This window comes from Heterodontus francisci, chromosome 36 (assembly GCF_036365525.1).
Source record: "Heterodontus francisci isolate sHetFra1 chromosome 36, sHetFra1.hap1, whole genome shotgun sequence".
NCBI lineage: Eukaryota > Metazoa > Chordata > Chondrichthyes > Heterodontiformes > Heterodontidae > Heterodontus > Heterodontus francisci.
Window position 1 is genome coordinate 49,111,120 of NC_090406.1, and position 13,926 is coordinate 49,125,045.

Sequence of the window (13,926 nt, forward strand, 5' to 3'; positions counted from 1 at the left end):
AGGCCCTGGGGACTTATCTACCTTAATGTTTTTCAAGACGCCCAACACCTCCTCCTTTTTGATATTGACATGACCCAGACTATCTACACTCCCTTCCCGAGACTCATCATCCACCAAGTCCTTCTCTTTGGTGAATACTGATGCAAAATACTCATTTAGTACCTCGCCCGTTTCCTCTGCCTCCACGCATAGATTCCCTCCTCTGTCCTTGAGTGGGCCAACCCTTTCCCTGGCTGCCCTCTTGCTCTTTATATACGTATAAAAAGCCTTGGGATTCTCCTTAATCCTGTTTGCCAATGACTTTTCATGGCTCCTTTTAGCCCTCCTGACTCCTTGCTCTCCTGACTCCTGGCTTGTGCCTTGTAGATGGTGGATAGGCTTTGGGGAGTCAGGTGGTGAGTTACTCGCCGCAGAATTCCGAGCCTCTGACCTGCTCTTGTAGCCATGGTATTTATATGGCTACTCCAATTCAGTTTCTGGTCAATGGTAACCCCCAGGATGTTGATAGTGGGATGGTAATGCCATTGAATGTCAAGGGGAGATGGTTAGATTCTCTTTTGTTTGAGATGGTCATTGCCTGGCACTTGTGTGGCACGAATGTTACTTGCCACTTATCAGCCCAAGCCTGGATATTGTCCAGATCTTGCTGCATTTCTACACGGACTGCTTCAGTATCTGAGGAATTGCGAATGGTGCTGAACATTGTGCAATCATCAGCGAACATCCCCACTTCTGCCCTTATGATTGAAGGAAGGTCTTTGATGGAGCAGCTGAAGATGGTTGGGCCTAGGATACTACCCTGAGGAAATCCTTCAGTGATGTTCTGGAGCTGAGATGATTGACCTCCAACAACCACAACCATCTTCCTTTGCGCTAGGTATGACTCCAGCCAGCGGAGGGTTTTCCCCCTGATTCCCATTGACCTCAGTTTTGCGAGGGCTTCTTGATGCCATAATCGGGCAAATGCTACCTTGATGTCAAGGGCAGTCATTCTCACCTCACCTCTTGAGTTCAGCTCTTTTGTCCATCTTTGAACCAAGGCTGTAATGAGGTCAGGAGCTGAGTGGCCCTGTCGGAACCCAAACTGAGCATCACTGAGCAGGTTATTGCTAAGCAAGTGATAGCACTGTTGATGACACCTTCCATCACTTTACTGATGATTGAGGGTAGACTGATGGGGCGGTAATTGGCTTGGTTGGACTTGTCCTGCTTTTTGTGTACAGGACATACCTGAGCAATTTTCCACATTGCCGGGTAGATTAAAGCGTGGCTACCCGACCCAAACCCGATCAGACCCGACGACATGTGTCGGGTTCGGGTCAGGTCGGATCTCTCTTCTGGGTCCAGCATTCGGGTCGGGTTGGGCTGGACGTGGACAGTGTTGCCTTGCTCCAGGTAGTAATCCTCAAATGAACATTCAGGATGTCAAGGTGGGAAACGTGCAGTCTGGTCTCCACACTCTGCAGTAAAGCCTGGCTACCCGACCAAAACCAACTACACGTGTGGGGTTTGGGTCAGGTCGGGTTGGGTTGGCTGTTGTCGGGTCGGGCCCAGGTTGGGTTTTAATTTTATACCCGAGCCAGGCTTTAGGGTATATGCCAGTGTTGTAGCTGTACTGGAACAGCTTGGCTAGGGGCGTGGCAAGTTCTGGAGCACAGGTCTTCAGTACTATTGCCAGAATATTGTCAGGCCCCATAGCCTCCGCAGTATCCAGTGCCTTCAGTCGTTTCTTGATATCACGGGGAGTGAATCAAATTGGCTGAAGTCTGGCATCTGTGATGCTGGGGGACATCAGGAGGAGGCCGAGATGGATCATCAACTTGGCACTTCTGGCTGAAGATTGTTGCAAATGCTTCCGCCTTATCTTCCGCACTGATGTGCTGGGCTTTCCCATTTTTGAGGATGGGGATATTTGTGGAGCCACCTCCTCCAGTTAGTTGTTTAATTGTCCACCACCATTCACGGCTGGATGTGGCAGGACTGCAGAGCTTAGATCTGATCCGTTGGTTATGGGATCGTTTAGCTCTGTCTATCGCATGCTGCTTATGCTGTTTGGCATGCAAGTAGTCCTAGATTGTAGTTTCACCAGGTTGACACCTCATTTTGAGGTATGTCTGGTGTTGCTCCTGGTATGCCCTCTTGCACTCTTCATTGAACCAGGGTTGGTCTTCTGGCTTGATGGTAATGGTAGTGTGGGGGATATGCCAGGCCATGAGGTTACAGATTATGGTTGAGTACAATTCTGCTGCTGATGATGGCCCACAGCACCTTATGGATGCCCTGTTTTGCATTGCTAGATCTGTTTGAAATCTATCCCATTTAGCACGATGGTAGTGCCACACAACATGATGGAGGGTATGCTCAATACGAAGGTGGGACTTCGTCTGCACAAGGACTGTGTGGTGGTCACTCCTACCAATACTGTCATGGACAGATGCATCTGCAGCAGGCAGATAGGTGGGGACGAGGTCAAGTATGTTTTTCCTTTTTGTCGGTTCCCTCACCACCTGCCGCAGACCTGGTCTAGCAGCTATGTCCTTTAGGACTCTGCCAACTCGGTCAGTAGTGGTGCTACCAAGCCACCCTTGGTTATGGACATTGAAGTCCCCCACCCAGAGTACATTCTGTGCCCTTGCCACCCTCAGTGCTTCTTCCAAGTGGTGTTCAACATGGAGGAGTACCGACTCATCAGCTGAGGGAGGGCAGGAGGTGGTAATCAGCAGGAGGTTTCCTTGGCCTTGTTTGACTAGATGCCATGAGATTCATGGGGTCTGGAGTCAATGTTGAGAACTCCCAGGGCAACTCCTTCCCGACTGTACACCACTGTGCCACCGTCTCTGCTGGTTCTCACCTGCCATTAGGACAGGACATTCTCAGGGATGGTGATGGCAGTGTCTGGGACATTGTCTGTAAGGTATGATTCTGTGAGTATGATTATGTCAGGCTGTTGCTTGACTAGTCTGTGGGACAGCTCTCCCAACTATGGCACAAGCCCCCAGATGTTAGTAAGGAGGGCTTTGCAGGGTCAACAGAGCTGGGTTTGCCATTGTCGTTTCTGGTGCCTAGGTCGATACTGGGTGGTCCGTCTGGTTTCATTCCTTATTGACTTTGTAGTGGTTTGATACAACTGTGTGGCTTGCCAGGCCATTTCAGAGGGCATTTAAGAGTCAACCACATTGCTGTTGGTCTGGACTCACATGTAGGCCAGACCAGGTAAGGACAGCAGACTTCCTTCCCTAAATGATATTAGTGAACCAGATGGTTTTTTACAACAATCGACAATGGTTTTATGGCCATCATCAGACTAGCTTTTAATTAATGGAAGTGAATTTTATTGTTATTGAAATAAACTCAATTTCTGTAACCTTGCATAAGTTATAGAGTCAAAGAGTTATACAGCACAGAAACAGGCCCTTTGTTGTCTTCTTTTTTTTAAATTTATACCTCATTTGTAAATTTAACTTGGTTAGAGAGGGATAAACTGGATGAGCTGTGGGTCAGACACTGACCTTTAAATCTGGAACTAGTCTGGGCCACACTGATGGGGTTAAAGGCTCCGCACTTTGTTAGGTTTCAGAGACAACTTATTGGGCAAGAGCGATCTTTAGAGCGAGGACAAGCGTGCACCTGAATTGAGCGAGGACCATAGAGGATAAACAAGGTGTGAAGAAGCAACCTGAAACTTAACTGCCTGTTTTATGGCAGCTGAAGTCAAGGTTGTCCTGTGTGATGTGCTTGTGAAGACCTTTTTCTCCTGTCCCATACAACAGCACCATCCCACCGGCCAGCTGACGTTTTAGACCATTCCTGACCTTACTACAGTAGCATGTATTGTCCTGTAGTCGTGATAGCCACTGGTATCAAAGAACAAAGAAACAAAGAAAATTACAGCACAGGAACAGGCCCTTCGGCCCTCCAAGCCTGCGCCGATCCAGATCCTCTATCTAAACATGACGCCTATTTTCTAAGGGTCTGTATCTCTTTACTTCCTGCCCATTCATGTATCTGTCTAGATACATCTTAAAAGACGCTATCGTGCCCGCGTCTACCACCTCCGCTGGCAACGCGTTCCAGGCACCCACCACCCTCTGCGTAAAGAACTTTCCACGCATATCCCCCCTAAACTTTTCCCCTCTCACTTTGAACTCGTGACCCCTAGTAATTGAATCCCCCACTCTGGGAAAAAGCTTCTTGCTATCCAACCTGTCTATACCTCTCATGATTTTGTACACCTCAATCAGGTCCCCCCTCAACCTCCGTCTTTCTAATGAAAATAATCCTAATCTACTCAACCTCTCTTCATAGCTAGCGCCCTCCATACCAGGCAACATCCTGGTGAACCTCCTCTGCACTTTCTCCAAAGCATCCACATCCTTTTGGTAATGTGGCGACCAGAACTGCAAGCAGTATTCCCAAATGTGGCCGAACCAAAGTCCTATACAACTGTAACATGACCTGCCAACTCTTGTACTCAATACCCCGTCCAATGAAGGAAAGCATGCCGTATGCCTTCTTGACCACTCTATTGACCTGCGTTGCCACCTTCAGGGAACAATGGACCTGAACACCCCAATCTCTCTGGACATCAATTTTCCCCAGGACTTTTCCATTTACTGTATAGTTCACTCTTGAATTGGATCTTCCAAGATGCATCACCTCGCATTTGCCCTGATTGAACTCCATCTGCCATTTCTCTGCCCAACTCTCCAGTCTATCTATATTCTGCTGTATTCTCTGACAGTCCCCTTCACTATCTGCTACTCCACCAATCTTAGTGTCATCTGCAAACTTGCTAATCAGACCACCTATACTTTCCTCCAAATCATTTATGTATATCACAAACAGCAGTGGTCCCAGCACGGATCCCTGTGGAACACCACTGGTCACACGTCTCCATTTTGAGAAACTCCCTTTCACTGCTACTGTCTGTCTCCTGTTGCCCAGCCAGTTCTTTATCCATCCAGCTAGCACACCTTGGACCCCATGCGCCTTCACTTTCTCCATCAGCCTACCATGGGGAACCTTATCGAACGCCTTACTGAAGTCCATGTATATGACATCCACAGCCCTTCCCTCATCAATCAACTTTGTCACTTCCTCAAAGAATTCTATTAAGTTGGTAAGACATGACCTTCCCTGCACAAAACCATGTTGCCTATCACTGATAAGCCCATTTTCTTCCAAATGGGAATAGATCCTATCCCTAAGTAACTTCTCCAGCAGCTTCCCTACCACTGACGTCAGGCTCACCGGTCTATAATTACCTGGATTATCCCTGCTACCCTTCTTAAACAAGGGGACAACATTAGCAATTCTCCAGTCCTCCGGGACCTCACCCGTGTTTAAGGATGCTGCAAAGATATCTGTTAAGGCCCCAGCTTCCTCTCGCTTCCCTCAGTAAGCTGGGATAGATCCCATCCGGACCTGGGGATTTGTCCACCTTAATGCCTTTTAGAATACCCAACACTTCCTCCCTCCTTATGCCGACTTGACCTAGAGTAATCAAACATCTGTTCCTAACCTCAACATCCTTCATGTCCCTCTCCTCGGTGAATACCGATGCAAAGTACTCGTTTAGAATCTCACCCATTTTCTCTGACTCCACGCATAACTTTCCTCCTTTGTCCTTGAGTGGGCCAATCCTTTCTCTAGTTACCCTCTTGCTCCTTATATATGAATAAAAGGCTTTGGGATTTTCCTTAACCCTGTTTGCTAAAGATATTTCATGACCCCTTTTAGCCCTCTTAATTCCTCGTTTCAGATTGGTCCTACATTCCCGATATTCTTTCAAAGCTTCGTCTTTCTTCAGCCACCTAGACCTTATGTATGCTTCCTTTTTCCTCTTAACTAGTCTCACAATTTCACCTGTCATCCATGGTTCCCTAATCTTGCCATTTCTATCCCTCATTTTCACAGGAACATGTCTCTCCTGCACGCTAATCAACCTCTCTTTAAAAGCCTCCCACATATCACATGTGGATTTACCTTCAAACAGCTGCTCCCAATCTACATTCCCCAGCTCCTGCCGAATTTTGGTATAGTTGGCCTTCCCCCAATTTAGCACTCTTCCTTTAGGACCACTCTCGTCTTTGTCCATGAGTATTTTAAAGCTTAGGAATTGTGATCACTATTCCCAAAGTAGTCCCCGACTGAAACTTCAACCACCTGGCCGGGCTCATTCCCCAACACCAGGTCCAGTATGGCCCCATTCCGAGTTGGACTATTTACATACTGCTCTAGAAAACCCTCCTGGATGCTCCTGACAAATTCTGCTCCATCTAGACCTCTAACACTAAGTGAATCCCAGTCAATGTTGGGAAAATTAAAATCTCCTATCACCACCACCCTGTTGCTCCTACATCTTTCCATAATCTGTTTACATATTTGTACCTCTATCTCACACTCGCTGTTGGGAGGCCTGTAGTACAGCCCCAACATTGTTACCGCACCCTTCCTATTTCTGAGTTCTGCCCATATTGCCCCACTGCTCGAGTCCTCCATAGTGCCCTCCTTCAGCACAGCTGTGATATCCTCTTTGACTAGTAATGCAACTCCTCCGCTCCTTTTACCTCCCTCTCTATCCCGCCTGAAGCATCGATATCCTGGGATATTTCGTTGCCAATCATGCCCTTCCCTCAACCAAGTCTCAGTAATAGCAATAACATCATACTCCCAGGTCCTAATCCAAGCCCTAAGTTCATCTGCCTTACCTACTACACTTCTTGCATTAAAACAAATGCACCTCAGACCACCAGTCCCTTTGCGTTCATCATCTGCTCCCTGCCTACTCTTCCCCTTAGTCACGCTGACTTCATTATCTAGTTCCTTACAGGCTTTCGTTACTACCTCCTTCCTGTCCACTGACCTCCTCATTTGGTTCCCATTCCCCTGCCACATTAGTTTAAACCCTCCCCAACACTGTTAGAAAAAGCACTCCCAAGGACATTGGTTCCAGTCCGGCCCAGGTGTCGACCGTCCAATTTGTAATAGTCCCACCTTACAGCAGACGGCACGGCTCTGGATCTGCCTCCCTGCTGACCCAGAACATGAGGAATCTGGTTCCTATGGCTTTTCCTAGGTAAATTTCCCAAGTTATTGTTGTAAATGTGCCATTGCCTGCAGAGAAGTTTGTTGCCCTCTGGGCAGGTGTGACCAGTCAGACTCTTGGATAGGTACATGGACGATAGTAGAATGAAGGGTAGGTAGTTAGTTTGATCTTAGAGTAGGTTAAAGGTTCGGCACAACATCGTGGGCCAAAGGGCCTGTACTGTGCTGTAATGTTCTATGTTCTAATGCTGGCTGTTCATCATCCGGTCATGCCTACTTCAATGTAATATTGCACCTACATGGCATGCTGTGATTGGAGTGTTTCTAAAGGCTGGTCAGCCATCAAAGCAATACCATCAGGAGGGCTGCTGGTGCAACCTTCTTTGCAAAGAAGAGAATCACCTAGTGCTAGTGAGGTCATTTCACTTTTTCCTCTGCAGATAAGGTGACAACAGGAGGGCACAGAGCAGGCTGAACTGCAGAAATCCCTCCCGAACAAGTCAGCTTGCAGGATTCCCATTTGAAATCCATTAAGGGTCTTTGGGAGAAAATACAAAGGGCTGGATTTTCCTTGAGGTAAAGTTAGGGTCTTCTGGGACAGGAGTCATTTATTATTCTGATGCACACCTGGCAGGAATATCAGTTCCAGTGCAACAGAGGGATGCTATTGCAGAATCTGAAGAGAGACTGAGGGATCTTAAAGGGACAGTAGAACCCCTTAAAAGGAAGAAGAATGAATAGGAGATTTTCTGCATTACAGGCTGGGAACTGGGTAGTGCCAATCTGAGGTGCTGAAGCACCAACTCAGACAAGACAGTGTAATTACAGTGTGACCTGTTTACATGGGAATTTTCCATTCTACATATAGACAAAACTCTTGATGATGGTAAAAGTTGACAAAAATGTGACAACAGGTAATAAACTTTTGTAGACGGTATATGCAGAGAAAGGTTTTTAATATACGCTAGATATATAAAAATAGAATGTTGTTTAAACATTTAAAAAATCACAAAAAAGGATCAATTTTCAAGAACCCACCAGTCCTCTGAATCTAGTTGCATATCTTTAAAATTTTACCTTTAAATTGCTAAAACCGTGTTACACTATTTTCTTCAGCCAATAGAAAATGGGAGCATGAAACTTTTACTTGGTTACTCATCAGAGCCAGGAGATCAAAATCCTAACTACTTTCCTGAAATAGCTCAAAAATTCAGGAGTCAAGAAAGTGTCAGACTCAAAGCACACATGGTGATACAAGCATCGCACTCATTAACTGTCAGAGCTGGGTAGAGGGGTTCAGTGAATGTTTGCTGTTGGAAGGAGTGTAACAGAGTTAGTTTCCTGTCAGATACACTGTAAAACGAGATTATTCCAGCTTCAATATCCACATACACTCCCACTCTGGAGTGATTTTCAGCAGTTATTTTTGTTTTATTCCCATTGTACAGTGCTGTACATGAGCCCAGCACTGAGCACACGCTCCATGATTTATCATTCATTCCCAGTGAACACTTAGCACCCGGCCCTTTCCGACTCAGACTCCTGTAACAGACTCCCACCCTCCAACACCCTCCTTGAACCTCCACCTCCCAGTAAGAGCGGCCACAGCTAACGCCCTCAGCACACAGGACCTGGGGGAAACAGTCGAATCGTTCCAGATGGTCAGGATACCTTCGTTTCTGCTTAGTTAGCACCACGCTCCTCCTACTATAGGACACAGCCAATTGAGGATTGGCTGTGTCTGGATCCAGAATTGGTGTCAGTCCATCTGTGAATAAAAGCAGAAATCTGAATAAATTCTTGCCACTCATTCTTGGAAGCGGTTTGGACTCCAAAAGTACTGGGGCTGGAGAGGGTGTGAATTGCTGGTGGGGAGAGTCACTCCATATGGAGCCATTGGTTGATATCTCACCCACCTCATGTCATGTCAAGGGTGTGGGTCAGGGAGCTCCTGGGCTTCCCTGAGAAATTAGTCCCTTGGCACCATTGACAGGCTGCAGTGGAAATCACGCCAGTGCAGAATTGGCATGTCCCTTCTAGCTGCCCCTACCCTTCAGTACAATAAGGGAATTGTTCCTGGGGCGTGGGGGTGGGGGGGGAGGGTTCAGTTCTTCACCATCTTCAATTGGAGGAACTGAAGAGGTTCACACATCTAAACACGTATTTAGATTCGTGTATTTAAACAAATGTATGTTGGTGCCAGGGATATCTAAGTGACCTGAGACTACCTCCTGGATAACATCAATCCTGTGTTGATGTTAAAATCAGAGACAGCTTTGAATCAACACGGGAGTGGTGTACAATATGTAGCCATTCCTTCATCATCACTGGGCTGAAACCCTGGAATTCCCAAAAAGACTGCAGTGGTTCATGAAAAAAAAGAATGCCAGTTTCTCAGGGCAACTAGGGATGGGCAATAACAAAAGGAGGAAGAACTTGCATTAATATAGCACCTTTCACAACCTCAGGACATCCCAAAGCGCTTTACAGCCAATGAAACATTTTTGAAGTGTAGTCACTGTTGCAACGTAGGAAACGTGGCAGCCATCTTTGAAGCTCACCTCTAAGATCGGTGGCAAGCTGGTAAAATTCAGTCCAACACCTTCGACAGTGTAGCACAACTTCAGTACTGTACTGGAGTGTCAGCCTTGGTTTTTGTGTTCAAGCCCTGGAGTAGGACCTGAACCCAGAACCTTGTGACTCAGAGGTGAGAGTAGTTATGCTGAACCTTTATAATGCTCTGTTTGACCACAACTAGAATATTGTGTTCATTTCTGATCACCAGGCGGCACAGTGGCGCAGTGGTTAGCACCGCAGCCTCACAGCTCCAGGGACCCGGGTTCGCTTCCGGGTACTGCCTGTGTGGAGTTTGCAAGTTCTCCCTGTGTCTGCGTGGATTTTCTCCAGGTGCTCCGGTTTCCTCCCACAAGCCAAAAGACTTGCAGGTTGATAGGTAAATTGGCCATTATAAATTGTCACCAGTATAGGTAGGTGGTAGGGTAATATAGGGACAGGTGGGGATGTTTGTTGGGAATATGGGATTAGTGTAGGATTAGTATAAATGGGTGGTTGATGTTCGGCACAGACTCGGTGGGCCGAAGGGCCTGTTTCAGTGCTGTATCTCTAATCCAATCTAAAAACCACACTTCAGGAACGATGTGAAGGTCCTTGAGAGGGTGCAGAGGAGAGTTGCGAGAATGCTTACAAGGATGAGGAATTTTAGTTACAACGTTAGGTTGGAGAAGTTGGGGTTGTTATCCTTGGAGCAAAGGAGATTGAGATGAGATTTGATAAAGGTGTACAAGATTATGACAGGTTTGGTAGGGTAGACAAAGAAAAGCTGTTCCTATTAGCTGATGGTACAAGGACTAGGGGGACACAGATTTAAGGTTTTGGGCAAGAGATGCAGGAGGTTGGTGGATGTGAGTAAGAACTTTTTTATGCAGCGAGTGGTAATGATCTGGAACTCGTTGCCTATGAGGATGGTGGAAGCTGAGACGATCAATGATTTCAAACAGAAATTGGATGGGGCACTTGAGGGAAATAAACTTGCAAGGCCACGGGGATAGAGAGGGGGAATGGGACTGATTGGATTGCTCTACAGAGATAGCATGGACTTGATGGGCTGAATGACCTCCTTCTGTGCCATAATGACTCTAAAAGGTGCTATAGAAATGCAAGTTTTTTTTAACATCTGACCTGTAAGATAGTACAGCACCCCCTTAGTATTGCACTGGCGTGTCAGCTGAGATTATGGGCTCAAATCACTGGAGTGGGACTTGAATCTATAACCTTCCAAATCAGAGGTGTGCATAATGCAAATGAATCACAGCTGAGCTTTGCCATATCGTGAGAATTAATGAACAAATAAAGGTACTATTAAATCTATATGACTCCAGAAATAGATCTCAGGAGTAACCCAGGAAAGAATGAGGTTCTAAATATTTGATTTGAGATATTTTCATTGATCCTGAATTTTGAAGACACTGTAATGGTGAATGATGAATGCAGTCCACCTCCACAGAACCAATCCAAGAATCATCCCTTTCTGAAAGTGTTAATTGACATCCAAAGGAAATATATTTCACTGCTTAATGTAGAATTAAAGAACTAAAATGAGTTAAAGACCGTCAAAGGGCCTGTTTCTGTGCTGTATAACGCAATGACTCTATGAACGGACACTCTGGGGAGAGTTTTAACCTGTTAGGTTGGTCGGGTGTCAGTACATGCAGGAGGTTAAAAGATCCAAAAATGACAATGTGTTGAGAAGCTGGCAGGAATCGCGGATTTCCGCATTTAACATGACCACATTTAGCACGTGGGAAATCCCCATGGAACACGTGGGTCTGCTATTAACATATGCTAAGGCAATTGAGTACATTTTTAACCCTGGATTCTGGCTTTAACTGTCAGCGCACGGGATTCCCGGGCTTCCTGGTACTCATCAAGTTAAACAAGGCAAGGGAACAGCAGGATTGATGGTGCTGAGCAATTGACAGTCCGGAAAGCTTTTAAATTCTTAAGATATAATAGCTGCTTCTATGCCTAAGTGAAAGGCGCAGTGGTTAGCACCACAGCCTCACAGCTCCAGGGACCCGGGTTCGATTCTGGGTACTGCCTGTGTGGAGTTTGCAAGTTCTCCCTGTGACTGTGTGGGTTTTTGCCAGGTGCTCTGGTTTCCTCCCACATCCAAAAAGACTTACAGGTGAAAGGTAAATTGGCCATTGTAAATTGCCCCTAGTGTAGGGAGGTGATAGGGAATATGGGATTACTGTAGGGTTAGTATAAATGGGTGGTTGTTGGTCGGCACAGACTCGGTGGGCCGAAGGGCCTGTTTCAGTGCTGTATCTCTAAATGAAAAAAAAATACACACAGGATTTGTTCTAAGAGTGTGCTTTAGAGGTGATTTCCAGCACTTCGGAGGTCATTTTTGCTACCTTGGAGTTTTTTGCCTTTGATCTGCACTTCCCAGCTGTCAGCCTTCTCAGCAGCATGGGAGCAGCTTTTGCAGCTCGACCTTGGACCACTGATGAGGATCAAGAGGAACAGCAGCAGCAGCAGCTGCCTTCGCCTCAGCCACCTGCTACTCCACAGGACAGAGGGGATGAACACAGAGCTCCAGTTCAAAAGGGGAGATACCCACCACCCCCACCCCAACCAATGTTCCCTGTAAAAATGTTATTGTTGTGCTTGGCCAGTATTTTCAATGCACATTGCCTTTAAATTGTTTAGCCCAGCTATGCAGGCATGGTATTTAATACAGAACAGGGCCTGCCTGGTACCTTCCAAACTGCTGTGTTCCTGCATGTGCACAGTTTAGTGGGCACATTGTCCCCAGTACGGGTTATACAGGATTAGCTCTCTGGACATGACTGAGCACCAGTGCCTCAGGAGGCTCAGACTTTCCCATCTGACATTTGCAACCTCCTGGAAGAAGACCTCCTGCCAAGCAGACCAGGCGGGCACACATTGTCAGGGGCATCAAAATCACCACAGCCCTGAATTTCTTTGCTTCTGCCTGCACTGCACCTTGCACAATATAGCACAGGAGAAGATGAACTGAAGCTGCAGGAGGAGGAAGGTGATGGCCGCTCGGCGTCTACAGAGGAGGAGGAGGAAGAAGAGGAGCAACAGGAGAAGCGTGCAGAGAGGGAGAACTGGCGTTGTGGTAATGTCACTGGACCAGAAGCCCAGGCTTATGCTCTGGGGACATGGGTTTGAATCCCACCACAGCAGATGGTGAAATTTGAATTCAATTTTTTTTTTAAATTTGGTATTAGAAAGCTCGTCTAATGGTGACCATGAAACCATTGTTAATTGTTGTAAAAACCCATTTGGTTCATTAATGTCTTTCAGGGAAGGAAATCTGCTGTCTTTACCAGGTCTGGCCTACATGTCTGGCAATGTGGTTGACTCATAATGCCCTCTGAAATGGCCTAGCAAGCCATTCAGTTTCTCAAGAACAAGCAGGGATGGGCAATAAATGCTCACCTAGCTAGCGATACCCACATCCCTTGAACAAATTTTTTAAAAAGGAGGATGACCCGGATGTGGTCAGGCTACCTGTAGCTGCTCCACGTAACTGCCCAGGATGCCTGGGCTGGATTCATTCAGGAACGCTTCAGCTTATCTGAAGCTTTGCAGGCATCTGGCACACCAATGCCGAACAAGTCTTAGGAAGGGGAAGATGTGTCATGAGGCAGTTCAGGGAACCAGCAGATCACCTTGGTTTTCACACATGGACATGGAGATACAGATAGAGCAAATTAAGGAGAGAAAGGACGCTGCCTTCCCCCATGATTGCCTCTCCATAATCTGTCATTCTGTAGCTGTTTCACCCTCATACATTTGCCGACTTCTTGCTAAAGCAAACAGGATTCTATTCACAGTAAGTTAGGGAGGACAAGGGATCATGCTTACAAGTTACAAAGGGGCAAAACTGTTATGTTGTTCTTCATTTCCCAGCAAATATTGGATTGGTGGAATAGGAATTCAAGATGACACCCACCACACCATCCCCCACCCCAGCCCTCACTCAGGAAACTGGGTGAGGGTCACAGCAGGGTCACAGGTCATAGCAGCGGTTACAGTTGCTCCTTTGCTGCGAAGAACCCCATTGTGCCCAATTTTGTACCACCCTACAGGCCAGGGAGAGGGTCCAGAAGAGATTCACTTAAATGATCCTAGGGATGAGAGGCTTAAGTTATGAGGAGACACTTTTCCTTAGAACAAAGAAGGTTTAAGAGGAGAGTTAACGAAGGTATTCAAAATTATGAAGCTTTGATGAGGTGAATTGGGGTAAACTATTTCCATTCTATGGTGAGTTGCCAACTAGAGACCATGAATTTAAGATTATGACCAAGAGAACAAAGTAAGTGG

At 46.5% G+C, this 13,926-nt stretch overlaps 1 protein-coding gene across 2 annotated transcripts in view; it reads right to left on the reverse strand.

The window, feature by feature from the left end:
* Window positions 1-7,992: 7,992 nt before the first annotated feature.
* LOC137351803 (E3 ubiquitin-protein ligase TRIM11-like) overlaps window positions 7,993-13,926 on the reverse strand; it is a 46,550-nt gene continuing 40,616 nt past the window's right edge. For both annotated transcript variants that reach the window (XM_068016656.1, XM_068016655.1), the window contains one exon: window positions 7,993-8,815. In XM_068016656.1, the coding sequence (XP_067872757.1) occupies window positions 8,265-8,815 (551 nt within the window). In that variant the 3' untranslated portion in view covers window positions 7,993-8,264. The remainder of the gene's footprint in view (window positions 8,816-13,926) is intronic.